This window comes from Rhodnius prolixus, unplaced genomic scaffold (genome assembly GCF_049639745.1).
Source record: "Rhodnius prolixus isolate KJV_2025 unplaced genomic scaffold, Rpr scaffold_3, whole genome shotgun sequence".
Lineage (NCBI taxonomy): Eukaryota > Metazoa > Arthropoda > Insecta > Hemiptera > Reduviidae > Rhodnius > Rhodnius prolixus.
The window spans coordinates 53,274,422-53,293,600 of record NW_027411603.1 but is presented as its reverse complement, the minus strand read 5'-3'; the positions used below and the strand labels follow the sequence as shown (position 1 = coordinate 53,293,600).

Genomic DNA, 19,179 nt, shown 5'->3' with positions numbered 1-19,179 from the left:
ATATAGATGGCAATGGAAAGTGGGAGGAGCAAAATGGGAGTTCTATAGAAGAGGCGGAGAAGTTCAAATAGGTCCAGACAAATCTGTGAAGTAAAATAGGATAGAGAAGGAAAGAGGTGCAAAATGGTTGGGGGTTCTCCAGGTGGAAGTGTTTCTGCTACTGGGTTTTGTTGGACGTATTAGAAGAAGCGTTCCCAGGCCCACTGTCAGGGTAAATTGCACTCACGTACTTGTGAACAAGTTTTATATACGCAGCAGGGTGAAACCCAGGGAGGAGGCTATGTACTCGTGTAAGTTCCATGAGGGATGGGGAACGCTCCCCCCGGCCACCGCGGGAGCAAGGATGATGTAAATCACCTCACCGTTTATAGACGGCAGGGAGGAGTTTTTGTTGCAAAGCTTTTCTTAGCACTTCCTCAGCGCACTCTACCTGTCTTGTCTTCAACTCCAGCTAACCCGGGACGAACGGGATCTCTCCACTACCTGCTGCTGCAGAGCACTTTACTTAGCAACCACCCCAACCTTGCTAAAACTCCCCTTCCATTCCTCATCATCTCATCTACTGCTAGTACACTCTGCTCATCGCCAGATCTAACAGTCATCTGTCTAAAACTTTTCATTCTAATATGCAACCCCTCCCCTTCCCCAATTCAAACTCGTACCTCTCTGTGGGGGGGGGGGGTATTCCAGCCAAGACTGTCTTAGTTGTTCTACCACAACAAAAGTGGCGCACTTGGAAGACCAATCCAACAACCGTGTTACAGATGTATACAATTCTGTAGAAATGCTGTTAAAAAGAACAAAGTGGTTTGTTCTACTCGCGAGTCACAAGATTTTTCTCTTACTGACGTAATTTCCTCTTAAGAGAAAATCTCTTGTAAGAGGAAGTATTTAATTACGTTACATTTTCCGGTCACTTTCACAAAGAAATACATACTGATTCGCCATTATATTTTGAAGATTTTGTTTTACTCAAACATTATAAAAATTCTGAAGATGAATAAGTAGGGCGGTCAGAGAGGAAGGAAATTTAACTAGCTGGTGGAAATTCCGAGATAAATAAGAAGTGAATCCAGCAAAGGGAAAGTGCGGAACATTGGGAAATTAAAACTGTCCGGTAGGACAGTTGTATAAGGGTTGATCGTCAAAAACTGCACGAAAAAGCGTAACGTTGAAAAACATCCAACTTTGACAATTTTTTTTCTCGTTTTCTATAAAAGATAAAATTTCCAAATTTTCTTTAAATTATAGGGCAAACCCTCCTTTATAACTGTAATTTTTTTTGCAACAACCTAGATCTAATAGGTTCCGAGAAAAAAGTTGCCGAAAAAGAGCAAAAACGGCTTTTTCAAAAAATGTTCTTGTTCTTGTTGTTCTTCTTCTTGTTACCTTTTTTGTAAACAACGTAGCGCCTAAACGCGTGAACCGATTTTCATGAATGAGGTGTCATTCGATTCGGAATTTTATGTAGATGTGCCTTTTGGGGGTCTCGACGCTGTACATCGAATGGGAGAGGAGTTAGCCCCCTTTATGTAAGGCCTTCTCCAAAATTATTATTATTTTATGAATACATATTTAACCTCTGAGTCAAGTTTCGTTGATTTAAAAAAAAAAGTCTCTCAATTGATTTCTGACCGGACGTCAGAAAAACGTAGAAAGAAGAAAAAAATTCAAAATCAATTTAAAATATTGTTTCCATATTACATAAATTTAGTAACTAGGTAAACTGATAATCTGGCGAAGATTAATTGTCAGAGAGTGTAGGTGGATATTACACCAATTTTGTGGCATGATTGTACCAGCTTAGATGGCTTGGGATAGGCGTCGTTTGTGGCTTCCCCTGGCGACCAAGCAACACAATGCAATATCCACACTAAATGGTGTGTGGTGATGAGCTGGCTGTACGGTATATATACGTACGTAACAACAATTACAACAAGAGCAAGAATCAGCGCCCAGTGAACCGGACACTGAGTATCATATGTCTTAATTAAATTGTATCCATTAAATTGTTGCGACTAATTATTATTATCCTTTTGGTCAATTCCACTGATATTTGTTGATCGAATGTAAATCAGTATCGATTTCTAAACATCGACGTAATTAGTATCTAAGCGCTGAAAGTTAAGTTTTAGGAAAAAAAGCATCACAAATATTGTTCTCAATGACTCAAAGTGAAGTTCTGCCAAAAATGAACACAAAACTTAATATCTATTATTACGATTGGATACTTCTAATATGATTGGTCGAAAAAAAAAAATCCCACAGTTGCACAGGAAGTACTTCTTATTGGAAGGAGTTTTCTTTTCATCCCAGGAAGTCTTCTCAGGGCTTTTCTCCCACTAAATCGTCATTCCAGAATTGGTAAGGATTAAATAAGTAACCTAAGTTTCAAATTTGAAGAGAATTGGCTGACCGGAAGTGATCTTAGCAGATCATTTTTAGTTTTTAGCGATTCTTTTGCAAGAGATGTCTTTATAGACAAGTGGACTTCTACAGTAGTGAAGCCAACTACTTTTTGGTACGTTTTTAAAGAAAATTACGAAAACAGCGGAAATAAGAGTTGAATATTACAAAATGATCATCTATTAATCACGTAATTTCCACTAAGGCTTAATGTGTTATAGAAATTTCACAGGTATAAGAAAAATATAGATTTCCCACATTACTAAAATTATTAGAAGAACATTTTAAAGACTTGCCAATAATATTCAGTCGAACTTTGTTGTTGTGCGTGGGCGATGTCTTGAAGTCGACCCGACATCTATACAGGCCTTCGTCGTTCTCACGGAGTTTGTCGAGTGTTAAGGCCGCTGAACCGTGACGGGATATGTCGTAGCGGAAACTGACTCGCTGTTCTAAATCTGGCTCACTCCAGTGTAATCCGCCGGCTTCGCTCACCGCAGGGCCTTGTTTGATCCGGTGATCCACACTGTAACAGCAAGATATAGGGCGTTGTGAATAGCGAATACGCTAAATATATAGCAATACATTTTAGGAATATATTACAATACAGAAGAAAAACCTGATACGTTGACTTAGACGATTTTTTCACTGATGGCTTTGATGAAATTATATTTTACAGATTAGAAAAGTGCAAGTTGCCGTAAGTAACAGTAAACAGAGTTGGTTAGCGATTAGAAGGGAATAAACAGAATTGAAGGGATTCCTCCTGAGGGCTAAAGATTAGGAACATTCTAATGTAGGACTTGGCTGCTGTACTTGGTCAAAACTGTAGACTAAATAAATACTTTGTAAACCTGATTGCAGCTTGAAATCACATTTGGAGCTTTATAATCCGAACATAGCCCACCTCGTGCTCCTAGTGTCCAGGAAATGGATAACTTCCTGTCCACTTTAAAGGACGCTATCTTCTTTACCAACCATCCATAGTATTCTGGATTTTTTGACCAAGTAGTCACTTGGAGTGTACTGAATCTTCTTCTTCTGGACCCAGGCCTCTTCAACCAGCTTCCTCTTGATCGTGGGTTCTAGTAGAACGCCATCTACGCACGCCCATCCTCCTCAGCGCTGTCTCCACATCATCCAGCCACCTCGATGACGTCTCGTCCCCCTGGAGTGCCATAAAGCATCCTTCTGGGCAGGCGTTCCGGTTCCATCCACTTCATATGACCCAAACCACCTAAGGCGTCCTTGTTTAATGAAGGCTACAAGATTCGGATTCCTGCTCTTTTAATTCTACTTACGACCTAACCCTCTACCGCAGTGCTTCCCAACCTTTTTCTGGTCCATGGCACATTAGTCAGAATACCAAACAGTAAACGGCACACTGGAACTGAAATGCTCCCATTTCATTTTGAAAATGACGTATTATGCTCTCAACTAGTGCTGTACAATAACAACACTATTACAATCCTACAAAAATACCAAGTTTTCGTGGCAGGCTGTAACATTAATAACAAACCCAATCATTACCGTTCTCTGTCAATTCAATTAACTACTTGTATACAGTAGCAATGAATCTTATGGCAAAGAAATTATTTATTTTAATGATGCCATCAAGAAGTGCCTGTAATTCATGCTAAAATTGTAAAATCCCTAACTACAAAGAAAATGATTAAAAGCCCCTCTAAATGAGATTAAAGTTACCAAAAACTGTGCAGTTCAATAAAGAAGAACGAAAGCATGACATATTTTACTAATTCTCCATCTTGAATCCTATTGAAGCAGGTTAACTCTAGTCTTCCAGTGGTCAAGGCTAGATAATTGGCAAAACTGTATTGCTTTAATTTTTTTATATTTGATTAGTCTATTTTTTGTGTTAATATTAGTGTTACGTTGTTAATTATATATTTATCAGAGCAATTGGAAATTAGGGATAGTACTTAATGTGTGTTAAAGAAATATAGTTTTGTTATTAACTGGGAAAGCTAACTTTTAATAATTATATTTTAATAAATTGCGTGACATTTTGTACTAATGCATTGTGGGTAAGTACAGAGACTGGAATCAGTGAACGATTCCATCCCTGGAACTGATTCAAATCCAACGACTCTAAAGGTGGACTCGTTCTGCCCATCACTGTTGATATTGTTATGTAGCGTCACCACAAAGCAGAACTGGTTGTTTTGTTTAGAAACTGATGGTATTTCCGCATTTATTTTATGTTTTATTTCATTATAGGAATATGAGGTTATAATATTTTAACTTATAATTAATTTTAATTCAAGGCCATTATAATTTTTTTTTAAATTTTTTGCCACTGCCGCATAGGTTGGGAAGCCCTGCTCAACCGATATCATTCCTTCACTAGCCCCTAAATCTTTCTGAGGATCTTCCTCTCCTGCAAGTCATTCAGGGAACGCTCGTCTTTCCTGGTCAATATCCACGTCTCACTTCACTGCCATTATATACCGCACGAGCAAGGAGTGTACTAAAATCACTTGTCAATAATCAGGCTGTTAGTGAATGTTTCTGCCTTGGTAAACATTAATAATTTTTTTTTTTCTTCTTCTTCTTACAGAATAAATCTTGTCCAGGAAGAGAGGGGGGGTTGCCTTGTGGTATAATGAAAATCCATGAAGTAAAGGGCTTTGTACTCTTAGAAGTTCTTGGAAGAATGAGTGTGTGTATGCCAGCTAAGTATTCCACACACAGAAGCAATGTTTGTTAGTGAGAGTATTAAGGTCCGCTCCCCCTGGCAAGAAAGAATACCCCGGGGAGTCTACAATCCATTCTGTCCGCCATTTCCTTCCTTTCCCCTCCCCCTTGTTTCCACTTTTCTTTTTTTCCTGCAAGATTTCCCGCGTCTACTTTTCTTTTTTCCTTTTTTCCTGCTGCGCACATTATTAGCAGTGTTGGTTGTTGTTTGAGGTTAAGAAAAAACTGATTTTTAAAAGCTCCGTTCATTTTGTACAATCCAAAGTTAACTTCCTTTTTTCTTTCTTACTTCCTTCCTCTAAGAAAAAAACAAAATTAATTATATTTTTACTCGCATTAACAAAGTTAACCTGGGTAAGTTTCTTAACCAAAGCAACCAGCCAGAGATTAGAATGCAGCTTAAGACATCCTTGGAAACTTTGAAGATGAAGGAAGTGGTAAACAGAAGTTAAATGCTATTATTATTATTATTATTTTTTTTTTTAAAAAAAAAAGGTGAAAACTCTGGAAAAACACTTAGTGTAAAGAGTTTTCCCCTAATTGAAAAACTCTTCAAATAAATAAAAATAAAAAAATATATATTTTTTTAAAAATTAAATGTATAATATTTTTTATCTAGTTCACGTTTAAAGACTTCAGTGTATGAATACTTCGAGTTTTTTTCTAATAAGTGTGAGCTTTATTAAAGTTTTGCCCAAGCTCGCATCTTATAAAACTTGATAAGAGTGAAAAGAGAGCTTTTTACAGAGCATAAAAAAAAAGAAAGAAAAACATTTCGCCATCTTTCTATAAAAGGAAAGCGTGATAAAAATTGCTTGAAAAAGGAAAATGAATAGATAAAGCATCATAACAAAAGTGTTTTTCTTTTTGGGGCGGGCATAAAATTAGAATATATAAACTCTTTCGAGGATGAGCTCGAAACCTAAAAATCTATGAAAGTATATATTTACTATATTTTTGTTGGTGGTTTGTAAAATGTGGAAATTGGAGCACAGAGAAACAGTGGTGAGGGTGAATCTTGTGTGGGCGTTTCCTACAGATTTATCCTTTATCTTCCCTTATTTAGTTCTTACCATGAGCGATCATGGTGAGTTTTCTCATTTGAGAACGTTTATTTTGTTGTCCTCTGAAATGAAAAATGTCCTTGAAAAATGTTGGAGTTTGTATTTCGATTAGAGCTCTAGACTGGACCCTGAACGTGCCTGAATGGACCTGATTGGACCCTGAACGGACCTGGCCGGAAACTTAGCGAAATGGTTAGTCGCGACAATAAGCAGGCTGAGTGCAAACCACGCGGTGTTTGTGGATCCGTATCTTCACAGGATCAACAAAAGGTTCTCCTCTCCTCTCTGCGTAGTTTGCAATGAGGAGGAGGATTTCAAACATATAATAATGGATATGTCCACGTTATGTAGTAGAAAGGAAACGAATGTTTGACCGACATATACAGGTATTTAGATGCACCATTTCGCTACGAAGACCATAATATTCTCCACCAACATATATGTGCTTAAGTCTATAGCAAAGAAATATGAATGTATTTAAAAGTTATAGCCGATTAGAATGAATGGTAGAAAATGATTAGAGAAGGATTACGGTGATTTTAATTTAGGTTAAGCTATAAGGAAGGCAGGAATATAGAGTACTGATCCATCCATTAGTTGTAAGTTTGTATGTAAATAGTTGTATACAGTAGAGGGATGAATGTGTGAAGCGAATGTATTTATAAGTAAGAATGGAGAGTGAGTGATATTCTAGTGATAAGCACCTAGACGATGCTGGCTGTATGGCGGAAGCCAATGCCAAAAAAAAAAAGGCAAAAAAAAACAGCGAACAAAGTTCATTAACCGGAAGTCTACTTTACTAGATGTTTCTCGAAAATTGCTCCAACGATGTTTGCTTTAAACTTCCGCAAGTTGGTCTACATTTTTTTTTTTAATGTAATTATTTAAAATTATCATTCCAGTAAAATTTATGTAATATAGAGGAAGTGTAAATATGGAGATAAAATATCAAGTTGGCACTTATTCACTTGGAACGTCTTTTCCGATGATTGAAAATGGCTTCGTTCGATGTTCTTTGAACTTCCTGTGCAAGAACTATGGCTTCGAATAATTTTCTTTGACAGGAAAATTCACTATAGATCCACTCTGAGGTGTCAGTGATTGGGCAGTTTTTCCGTTACTGGAAAATGTAAGAAAGAAATAAGTATGTTCTAGGATTCGAATTTCAACAAAGATGCAAGTTCGAAACTCGATAGCGAGATAGTCGTGTGTGTTTTTCTCGCCTGGTTTTTTTTTGCTACAAAAAAAAATGTTTTCTTTTAAAGTAGAAATGCATAGTTTGGAAAAAAACAAACAAAATTGTAAGACTTTTCCATCCAGTAGAGCATCCTACAGGAGAGAGAGGATGGGTGTGACACTAAGTGAGGGTGGAAATAGGATGTGCAAAAAAAAGAAAAGAGGTCGACTACTCCAGGCGGTTGGCAGCAGCAGGGAGCAGCAACCTATCATGGAAAATGAAAAGCCCTGTTGGGTGGATACTGAAGAGGAAGCAGGGTGATATGAGTTGATGGGTTACCCGTTGGGATGGATTTTTTTTTTTTGTGCGGAAGATCCGGTAGGGGTGTCCCAACATTCTAACACGTTGTCGACCTCTCCAGAGTTCTATACGCCGCTCCAGTTTTCCTCCTGCAAACGCGCGCGCGCTCCTATCTCCACACTCGTCCGCCAAACAATTTCCCATTCTTCCCTCGGGCGTATTACTCTCTCTCTCACTCTCTCTCTCTTACTCGTGTTGAGCTCTACACAGCAATTACATAACAACTCAGTGGCTAAGTTGTAAGTAGAAAGTACGGGCCGGGATTCTCGCCGAAGAGTAGGAGTATGTCTTCCAGAGCGGTTAATGGGAAGAAGAACTCTTGCATAGGGTTCTCTCCACTATTGCTGGGTATGAGTTACAATGGGTTTCAACCCAGAGAGTTCTGAACTCATTAAATCCCCACCACCTTAACATACACCAACGCCCGAATTTTCTGCGTGAGATCACCAAATGTAGAAGTTTTGAGTTCTTGTTGTGTCGACCAGAACAGGATATGTGCTAAGAAAGTGATATCCTCTCTTCACTCCTACCCACTTACTGTGTACTGTTTCTTACCTCCCAGTATAACAATATTTTGAAGCCCTCTGAAAATTTACACTTTGGAGTTATAATTTTCTCCTTTACATTTATATTGAGTGTACATGGTGTGGCTATTAAATAACGAGACTGAGGCTGCTACAGAAGAACTAGGCATGCGCCAAATCCTAACGACCGAAAGCTGTGCAGCGTAAAGCCTTCTCTTTCGATTGCAGCGTCTCACGACCGGAACCGTCGTTTGTGTAAGAGGTGTTAGTTTCCGTTTTGCCGGAAAACATCGATACTACACATGTAGTAGAGCAACGAATTGTCGTGAAATTTCACATCAAAACTTGATAAAACCGCTACTGAAACTTATCTTTTATTAAAAGAAGTTTATAGCTTTTGAATGTTAATCATGTGCGCGAGTTTTTGATTGGTTCAAGCGTTGCCAAGATGGCTGGAGAAGACGTCGGAGATGATGACCGCCCCAGATCGCCCTTCCACGTCCAAAACGGATGAAAATATCGATTATAATTAATCAACATGAGGTGCTTGCTCAACTCAACAGGAAAAGACTTCCAGCACTGTTTCGAACAATGGTAAATCCGCATGGAGCGTTGTAGGGATAGGTGTGGGGTGTATACGAGGTATGTTCAAAAAATAAGGTGAATTTTCAAATTTCGCGGGCTACGTACATTCGAATTTCGATTGTCTTTTTTTTTTATGTTGGTACACTTGTCTCGAACATATTTTCAAAGTTGTAGCTATATAGCATGTTTAGTTTGTATGTTAGAGGCATAAATAAGACAAGTGTTTTGCGAGTTCGGCGATTTTCTTCTGTCGAAAAAAATGGATCAACGAATTTGCATCAAATTTTGTGTAAAAAATGGAATTAAGTGTTAAAAAAACACTTGAAATGTTGAGATTGGCGTACGGTGGGAGTACTCTGTGTCAAAAAAATGTTTACAAGTGGTACAAGCTTTTCACAGAAGGTCGAGAAGATGTGAATGACGACGCTCGCCCTGGACGCCCCAGCACATCAACAACCGATGAAAATGTTGAGAAGAATCGTCGAATCACAATTAGAGAAGTTGCTGAGGTTGTCGGCATATCGGTTGGCACATGTCCTGCAATTTTTTTCGGAAATTTTGGGCATGAAGCGTGTAGTAGCGAAGTTCGTTCCAAAATTGCTGAATTTTGATCAAAAAAACCGTCGCATGAGCATCGCTCAGGAATTGTTGAATGACATTATCATGTCTCAGCCACCGTATTCACCAGATTTGGCGCCCTGCGACTTTTTCCTGTTCCCATGATTGAAGAGACCCATGAAAGGACGGCGATTTGCGACGATTGAGGAGATAAAAACCGAATCGCTGAGAGAGCTCAAGGACATACCAAAAAGTGCATATCAGAACTGTTCCGAGGATTGGAAAAAACGCTGGCACATATGTATTATATCTGAGGGGGACTACTTTGAAGGAGACAAAATAAAAATCGATGAATAAATAAATATTTTTTAAGAAAAATGAAAATTCACCTTATTTTTTGAACACACCTCGTATTGAAGGTGATAATAACTAAATATGTATAAATTTAAAATAAAATGTTTTACAGCAATAGTCTCGTTATTTAATCGCCACACCTCGTACTCGGGTGAAACAGAAGTCTTAGCGTTTCTTTCTTTCATTCTTTGGGCCTAACACGACGGAAACGAAACCACAATCAAAGTAATGAGTGGAAAATGGCTGTGAAAACGTAAGGAAAAAAAACTGACATCAATATCGTCTGCCGGAAAGCCAATGTCTAGTGATTAGACTAGGGACACCATGGGAAATATTGAAGGGTGAGGCGATGTTGGAAAACAAAAATCGCGAAAAATAACCCAGTGATAAGCTTGGGAAATGGGAAAACAAAAAGAGATTTGAAGCAATAATTATTGTATTTATTCACGTTATATATGAAATGCGAATCTATTTCATTTCCATCCGGTTTGAAGATATTTTATAAGAAATTCGATCTTGGAGCCTGGAAATTTGAATCTAATTTAGGTGGCTGCTAAAGATGGATACTTGGCACACATAACATTAGCTCCTTTCAGGGATGGAATCTGTTGAAAACGTTGGACCAAGTGGACGAAAAGGGGGACTACGTAGAATCTGATGTTATTTTGGAAATGCCATCAAAGAAATGTCATCAAAACCCGAAGAGTTGAGTGCGTTCACAAACAGAACTCCTTTCGAAATCCCAGGAATCCCCCGAAACATGCATTTCTGGAAGGTGAAGTAGAAAAGGAAGGTGTTGCTCTCCCTTTTTGTTTCAGCTTTTACGGGGAGTACAGCATATTCTCTCCTGCTTTCATGCAATATCCGGGCTTTTATGGTTTAACTATAAAAGTGGCAAGATCCTTCCGAAGTGAGTAAATGGACGGTCTAAGGATGCTGGAGATTTTAATAAAAATAGAATAAAGAGAGATATTATGATCCTTGTTAGTTTTATGAGCCGGGAGATTTTTATCATGCCTCCCGCTTCCTGGTAGTCAACCGAGGGCATTCCGGTGCCAGCCTTGGTGCTAGCATTATGAATACAAAACATCCGGTGTGATGTCACTCACATAACTTTTTCTTTTTTACTTCCTCTTGGCCGTCTTAAAACTTTCACAGATTTAGATTTGGTGTCCACAGACGAAATTACTTTCTGTGATTACTTTCGGTGCTCACAAAGAGGGGCCCAAAGCCACTTGACGACGAGGAGGCCATATTTCCTCGGGGGGGGGGCTCAATTCAATGGGATTCACCAATGCCCATGACCCCAAACAGTCAGAGTTTGTAGGAAATTTCTGCGTTATGACCTTAAGAAAGTGAGTAGTGGCAGGAAGTCGTGGGAGTGTGCACAGCTGATTTTGTTATTTTTAAAATAAAGACGCGAAAAACATCCTGAGTTCATGGATGCTGAAGCCTTTTTTTTTTTTTTTGAGTCCACTGCCTGCCTGCCAGACAGTGTTCACTCGTTAAAATCTCCATCACCGGATGTAAGAATCTCCTAAAGATCGGCTAAAAGAGAGCTCCCCCCCCATTCGCCATTGAGCTAATACCCTTCTCCCCTTGAGGTGACATTAATTTGCCGTTTCAGAACAGAAAGGAAGGACACGCGTGCAAGCGAGCGTTGGTGCACAGACTGACACACAAAACCAGTTTGTAATTAGTTAATGGTGTGTTTGGAGTTACAGACGCTTTAGCAGGTATGATGCAAGGATAATCGGTGTGTAGCTGGCTGGGACCCAGGATTATAAATCCTAGGATATTTAGGATTTTAGAGTCCAGCAGTACTGGTACAAATTCTGCTCAGTAAGTACAGAACGGTGGTTTTATCCCCAGGTCTGGTGTGAAGGGTCGTTCCTGTTTGTTCAAAATATCCTAAACCTCATGTTATTACTATTACTACGTAGTTATGGCGTTCACTAATTACTCCATAATTAACATTCTACCAACAAAACATGGACTGACATCATAATTTCCCTTATTTATTACTACTCGTAGTTTCCCTCCTACGCTTTAATCACCCACTGCACAGCTATCCTAGAGCTTTGGGCCCATTGATAGTAAACAGTCGAATCGTTATTTATTTTATATTATTTTGAAGTGAATACGTCTTTAAATTTGCTATCATATGGAGGCAATCCAAAAAACCTAATGATAACAAAATCAAGGGATACAGTTTGGCATTATAGTTTCGAATCTATCGTCTACATCCAAAATTAAATTAGACCGCTAGATAGCCATAGGATCAAAGAATTCATTACGATAAGCGAGGACTGTGACGCATCGCGCGCGGTGGAGGGGGAAGCGCCGCCATTTTGAGATCATTTTGCTGCGTATCGAGATTTGCAATTAGTATAACTTTTGACTCGGAGAAGCTACTCGTTTAAGTTTTAATCGTCAGCTGTCGTCACAATCTATCGATTGTATATAAAACATTAGTGTAAAATAGTGACAGTGAATATAATAAGGTGTTAGAATTTAAAAAATATATAATGTCGGCCTATACGCGTCGAAAAGCCAAAACCAAATACAGAGATCGTAAATGGTTGGAAAGGGCTTCTCAAGAACAATAGTAATAATATAACACCATATGACCGGAGTCAAGCTGTGCCGAGAACGTAAAAGAATGAATACGGCCGAGCGGATCAACGACGGTGTCAGTACATCTGCAGCTAGGGCGGTTGAAATTATGCAAGTGGATGATGAAATCGCTTCTACATCGACAACGGACTGTATAGGCATAGATTGTGTTCGATCGTCGATTTGTTTCCTTGATTTAATCCTAATTACATAAATAAAAATATTTTATATAAAAAATATAACCCGTTACGTAAACGTGTACAACACACGGGCGTGTTCATTATACAGTCAGAAGCTGACAAGATTTTCAGGTCACATTGGTGTTGTGGCTACACTGAGACACTTCCTTGTCAATAATCTACCAAGAGAGTGTGAGAAAGGAAACATTGGAAAAGATAAAAGATGTGAGTGAGCTCTGAATAAGAGGAAGAAGGTTTTTCTTTTTTCCCAATGCATTTTCAAAAAGTGAGGCGAGTCAAGTTAATAAAAAGAAAAATAATAAGAAGAAAATTGTTCCCTAAATAACGTTGGGCGAAGGAAATCACCAAAGTTGATTTCTAATTTTCATGAAAATTAATTTTCCAAATTATTTCCATACCTGTGTGCTGAAGCAGTCGAGTCGTTCATTCTAGTGACCCCCCCCCCCATTTTCCCCGACCACTCCCCCAATTAGTGGAGGAAGTTGTTATAGCAGGAAATAATCGGCTGGTTTTTCCCAGCTTTCACAGATAGCAGTGAAAATTTCTCCACGCCGCCCACTCCTATTGCCTGGAAGGGGGAAAGTGGAATAATTTCAAACAAAACGAAGTAAAGACGAAGGAGAAGTCGTCGATGATTATTTGAATCGAGCTCAATGAGGCGTAGGCTGTGGTGGGGGTGGGGACGGAGGAAACAGGCCCCCCCCCTATAGGGGTACCATTATTATTCTAGTCTCGGTGGACAGTTAGAGGCAAACTTTTAATATTGGCGTTCTTCAGGCAACCTGCGGGGGTTGGGGGGTTAGTTGAAGGACGATTTGTGATTGTAAGTCTGTCTTGTCTGTTGTACGAGAAGCTTGGAGGAAGATTAAGGTTTTTTGTGTATGAGCAAGAGGGTCCATGGGGTTTGGGTTGAGCCAAGATCTCACTGTGGAGGACTAATTTTGGGGCCAAGGATGCTGCAAGCGGGGATGATGAGTTGGAGAGAGCGAGACAGAGAACAGAAAATAATACCTCAATATTCCCTCTGATTGTAACAACCCATCTATAAATCTTCATCTCTTCAAGGAACGGGATCCTCAGCGTGTCACAACTTGCTTTTGCTGTTTTTAAATGGTTTGCTCTTGTAAAGTCTTCAGCCAATTTGACTTTACTTCCCGCTCTCCTGGAGCGACGGATGGTGATGGTGAGCAGGGTACCATGATTTCTCATTCCCCCTCCCCGCAATCCCCAGATTCTGCAGCTTTCCAGTCTTATTTCCGACAGGAATTTTATTAGGTCCTTCTATGAGCCATTATCACCGCCATTGCTCTATTTATATTGACTGTTTCACAATATTGGATCTTCCCCAGTTTCATAATGTTTCTCTTCGTCACTCACTCTCTCTCTCTCTCTCTCTCTTTTACACAAACACAGACACACCCACACACACCACAAAAGTCCAAAGAAAAAAGAAAAGAAAAAGAACAACAACAAAGAGACGAAAGAAGTTCTCGCTTTAAATGTTTAAATGGCTTCATCACCATTTTGGAGCAAATCTTTTGTGCCTATTCTATTTTCCAACCATTTAAATCAACGCTAACAGGGGACCAACATCTTCTTCAGCTTCTTCTTTGTCCTAGAACATCTAAATGAACGCCACTATTTCGCCAATGTCATCTGGGTAATGGAGCAGGAGGGGAATATAAGGAAAAACAATTTCTTCATTCTCCAAGAGCAATACAATTACAATACAGAACATCTTTCTTATTCTTTCAATTACAGTAATAAATTTGGCGAAAGATTTATTGCTTTTTATGTACTGTTATACCAATAAACATTATTCTATGTACTGTAATGCATGTATTTACGTACAATCGGACTTTATGTTTAAAGTAATTATTTAATAGTTAGAAAAAAGTATATATACCTATATATTTTTGGGTTTTTAAATTTTTGCGAGTAAAATAATTGGTATCTCTGAAAGTTAGGCAAAATAATGGAATGGTTAGGTGGAGATTCCGTCCCCTCTCGACTAAAACTTCTAATCTGGTAGTTGGACGTTAAGCCCCGTCCTCAGAGCCGGATTTTCCTATAGGCTAACTAGGCTTCAGCCTAGGGCCTCAAGATCAAGAGGGGCCTACATTCAAATTGTTAGCAAAATTAAAATTACACTACTCTAAAAACCGGTGAACACTAAAACACTGAACCCTAAAATAAGGAGAAATTCTACGCATATGACTAATAAACAAATATAAAAATGTATTGGGTAAGATCAACGCCTTTGTGGGCTTCATAAGTAGAATAGCCTAGGGCCTCTTTTCATCTAAATCCGGCCCTGCCAGGCCTGATAAAAGTAGGCTTTACCATTGATTTCACTGTCTCCACAGTCAAGATCCTATTGCGTAATCCAGTACACCAGGCGATCATCAGCGGAAATCAAGGTGATAATTTGTACGAGTCTTTCCAAATGGCCAGTGAAGTCACTTTTCTTTTGAAGGATCAAAATAAATTTAAGTAAAAGTTATGATGAAGAAAACGCCCCCCCGACCAAATACAATTTTCCAACCTTAAAATAAAAAAAAAAATTAGAAACCTCATGTAAACAAAATATAAAATGTGGGTTGTACAAATATTTAAAAGGAAAAACCAGGATTGTCTTTCTTTTTAGGGGAATTCCGCTTTCCTTTTCCCTTTTTCTTCCTTCTCCTAACGTTTTCCTTTATTTCTTTTCCTCATTCCCTACTTCACGCTTTCCTTATGTTCTCTACCCAGTTCTTTCTCTACACGTACCCATCTTTGTTCCATTCGTTCGTCAAAACAGATGACAGAACTGTCTTCAGGATTGCTGCTTATTTTACTTCATGCATCATCCTCAGCCCGGAGTTGGTTTCCTATATCACAATTTCCCTTGTTATCCTATCTTTTTTTTTTTTTTTAAATCATGTTAAAGTGGGGGGTAAGAAAACTTAACCACCAACAAGGAGTGTATGAGTAAGCGGCCGGAAAAGGATAAGAGAGGAAGTCAAGGTATGACGTGTGTGTGTGTGTGTGTTTTATGAGTCTGAGTGGAGAGATGATGTTCCTGAAAGATGCTCCTTAGGGAATTGGAATAACTTTAGGCAAGCGTGGACTTTTTGATGAAGTTAGTGAATCCCGGAACTACTTCCTCCTGGACAGTAAGTCCTCATATCCGGAGGGCTTCCAGCTCATTCTTCCTCTGCCTTTCTACTAAGCCTAGTCCGCACTTATTTCTGGGCTTCACAAACTTCTCTCCTCTTCCGCTCCACAGCCTGGAGATATGGATATTTCGTCATGTTGCTGCGAGTACAAATTATTCAAATTTTGTCATTTAAATTGTATTTCCTGTTTATGCAAAAATAAAAAGTTAGTCAAAAAACATGAACTTTCATTTTTTAGATTTTGTTTTGTTTTATAAACTTATTTTTTGAACATTTATAGTTTTTCGCGTTTTTTGGCTTTTCCGGGAACTTGAAAAGGACGAAATACTCCTGTCTATGTCTGGGGTTTTAGTCTTCAGCTATTGGATGTCCTATAGGATAACGCGACTCATGTGATTTTGATTAAAACGGTGATAAGGGATCGATAAATAATATTTTAGTTTCAATTTTTTTTTTTGTGGTGTTATCGAAAGTCTCAGATTCGATCTCAAACATTGAGATACTCATTGCACTCAAGAAGATTTACAACATTTTTCTGCAACCATGTAGGAATGTTCTCATTACTCAATTAAAATCAGCTGTGTAATGCCCAACTTTACCTCACTAGTGGGGAAAAATTCCCATTAGTGACACTTTCCACACTAGTGAGTGAAAAAACTTTATTATTGTACTTCCTTGATATAAGAAGTTTTGTTATTAAATATTTTCTGTAAAACTTTAATAAGCTTATTTAAATTTATTTTATCTAAATAATTAAAAAACGAATATTAAAAATTGAAAGGAATATAGAAATAAAAATAATATTTTAATAAATAATTAGATATTTTTAATTATAACAGTTAAAAAGGTTATAGTGCTACCTTATAGAAATTTAAAATGGATTCTAGTGATTCCTGTTTAGTTTTTTTTTTTAGTTAATAACCCTAATGGTTGCAGAAAAAATATAATATTTAACTCGAGTGTAAAGTATTTTCCTCACGCTTCGCTCGCTCATGCGTGCAAACCCTGCCTCGTGTGAGGAAAAGTACTACTTTCCGCACTTGTTAAATAAATAACTATTGTTTGAATCAAAATATGTTTCCAGTGCTTCAGAATCACAACAAGAGAAAGTAGTGTAAATATTCACATCTATTCGAGTCTAGTTTGAGCTGTGATACAGTGTACATCGTGTCTTATAAAAAACTTGTTAAAAAGTGGTTTGTAACTCACCTTTCGTGTTGAAAATTTGCATAAATATTTCTCAAGTATTAATGACTGTGTATGTGAAGTTTAAGAAAAATCTATCGACTAGAATTAATACAATTAGTTAAGAAATAAAATTCAATTAAATGAGAGTAAGAGTTGATTAAACATTAGTGTAGTGCACAACATTCTAAAGGTCGCGTGCTATAGTGCTACTGTGTTTACTACATCATACTCGTAGAATATTTCTTACAATCATTTATTATAATAAAATTACTTTTAATTAAAGATAAAAATATGGGTTCTGAAGTGATTGACCATTTAAACAAATTATATTGTGAAATAAAAAACGATATTGAAGATAGTCGATCTAAAACTGTCAGTGAAATAAAAGAATATATCGACTGTATAGATAACAAAGTGAAAACAATTGAAACAAAAATCAGTCATCTGGACCGTGAGGTGAGAAAAAGAAATGTAGTAATTTTTGGGATCTCGGAAGAATTTTCAGACTACTGGGAGCTGGAGAAATTTGTCTGTGACTTCCTATTAGAAAAATTGACGGTAAATATTGATGTGAAGGATATAGATTTTGTTAGGCGTATAGGTAAAAACATAGAGAACAGAAGTCGCCCTATTCTCGTCGGATTCATTAGTTTTCGTTCGAAACTGATGGTAATACAGAATGCGAGCAAATTAAAGGGTAGTCAAATCTTCATCGCACAAGATTTCTCAAAAGATGTGATAGCAATTCGGAAGAATTTGCAACCACAACTCACTCGAGCCAGGCAAGAGGGTAAATTTGCTACTCTCAAATATGATAAACTTATTGTAAGAGATGACGTTCAACCTTACAACAAAAAACGCCAGTTATCAAACTCGCCACCGGTGCAATGTGATGCATCTCGGGTGGATGAGTCCATGATAAAGAAAAATAAAATTAGTGAAAATCTATCATTAAAACCAATAGTGGGGCAAGACACAATTCAGCCTCTTATTACATCCGCTGGTTCTCGAGACCTCGAGCGCGTGTCTACAAAAGGGGCAACAGCCCTTGGTACATAGCAATCAAGCCCAATCTATGATTCCCTGGACATCTTGGCATACAATATAGCTGGTCTTAAAGGAAAACAACACGATTCGGAATTTATTAAATACCTAAATCAATTCGATATTATCATTTTATTGGAGACGTTTATTGAGGAACATGAAATGGGTTTACCTTTAACTTTATTCAAGGACTTCAGCTTAGTGTGTATCCCGGCTACAAGGAAGAAAACGAAGGGGAGAGCATCAGGAGGAAGTATATTCGGTGTCAGACATGGTAAAAATGATTTAATTGAATTTTGTAACATTTTTCACAGGTATGTGTTTAAGATAAAATTTAAATTTGAAGATCCTATATATGTTGTACCGGTTTATATTAATTGTAACTTTTGGGATAAAGATTTTAACGATCTGTGCAATTTTGTATTGGAGCACCATAATCTTAAATTCATCATAGTTGGTGACTTTAACTGTAGAATCAGTAATTTGCAGAATATCTTAACAAAAAATTACCCAGTCTGTCAGTCAATTCAAAATTTTAACAGAAACTCTAAAGACATGTATTTAAATGTAGAAGGTAAACAATTTTTAGAATTTTTAAACGATTTTGATCTGATTGTTCTAAACGGTTGTACTAAAGGTGATATTATGGGGGAATTTACATATTTAAGAACTAACGCCAGCTCTATTATTGATTATAGTTGTGTCAGCCGGGATGCGGTTAACTTCATTAAAGACTTTAAAGTCGATCCAAAGAGTTTTTCTGATCATTTGCCAATCGTAACTAGTGTGTATATTAAAAAAATAAAAAATATAGATTTATTGCCTTTGTACCCAAAATTGAATTGGAGTATTATAAAAGATAAAAAATGTTATCAGGAAAAGTTAAATATTTTAATTAACAACATAAAATCTGAAAATCCTGATGTAGATTTAATTTGTGGGGTTATTAAAACTGCCGCTGGCTATAATCCTAATCCAAAAAATAATTCAAAGTACAAACAAAAGTGGTTTGATCGGGAATGCTATGAGGCACGTGCAGAAAGGTTTTTATATTTTAATCGGTTCAGGAAATGGAATAAAGAAGAAGATAAATTAATATATTTAAAATGTAATAAGAACTTTAAAGATTTGTGTGAAAAGAAAAAAACAGAATATAATAACTACATAATAAATCAAATTAATAATACAAAAAATAGTAAAGAATTTTGGGATGCGGTAAATTCGTTTAAA

General features: G+C 37.5%; 1 protein-coding gene across 1 annotated transcript in view; it reads right to left on the bottom strand.

Annotated features, from left to right (window-relative positions):
- Positions 1-19,179, bottom strand: part of LOC141453590 (nephrin-like) — a 123,058-nt gene that overhangs the window by 87,562 nt on the left and 16,317 nt on the right. The window contains exon 2 of the mRNA XM_074126974.1: positions 2,703-2,932. Coding sequence (XP_073983075.1) covers positions 2,703-2,932 — 230 coding nt within the window. The remainder of the gene's footprint in view (positions 1-2,702; positions 2,933-19,179) is intronic.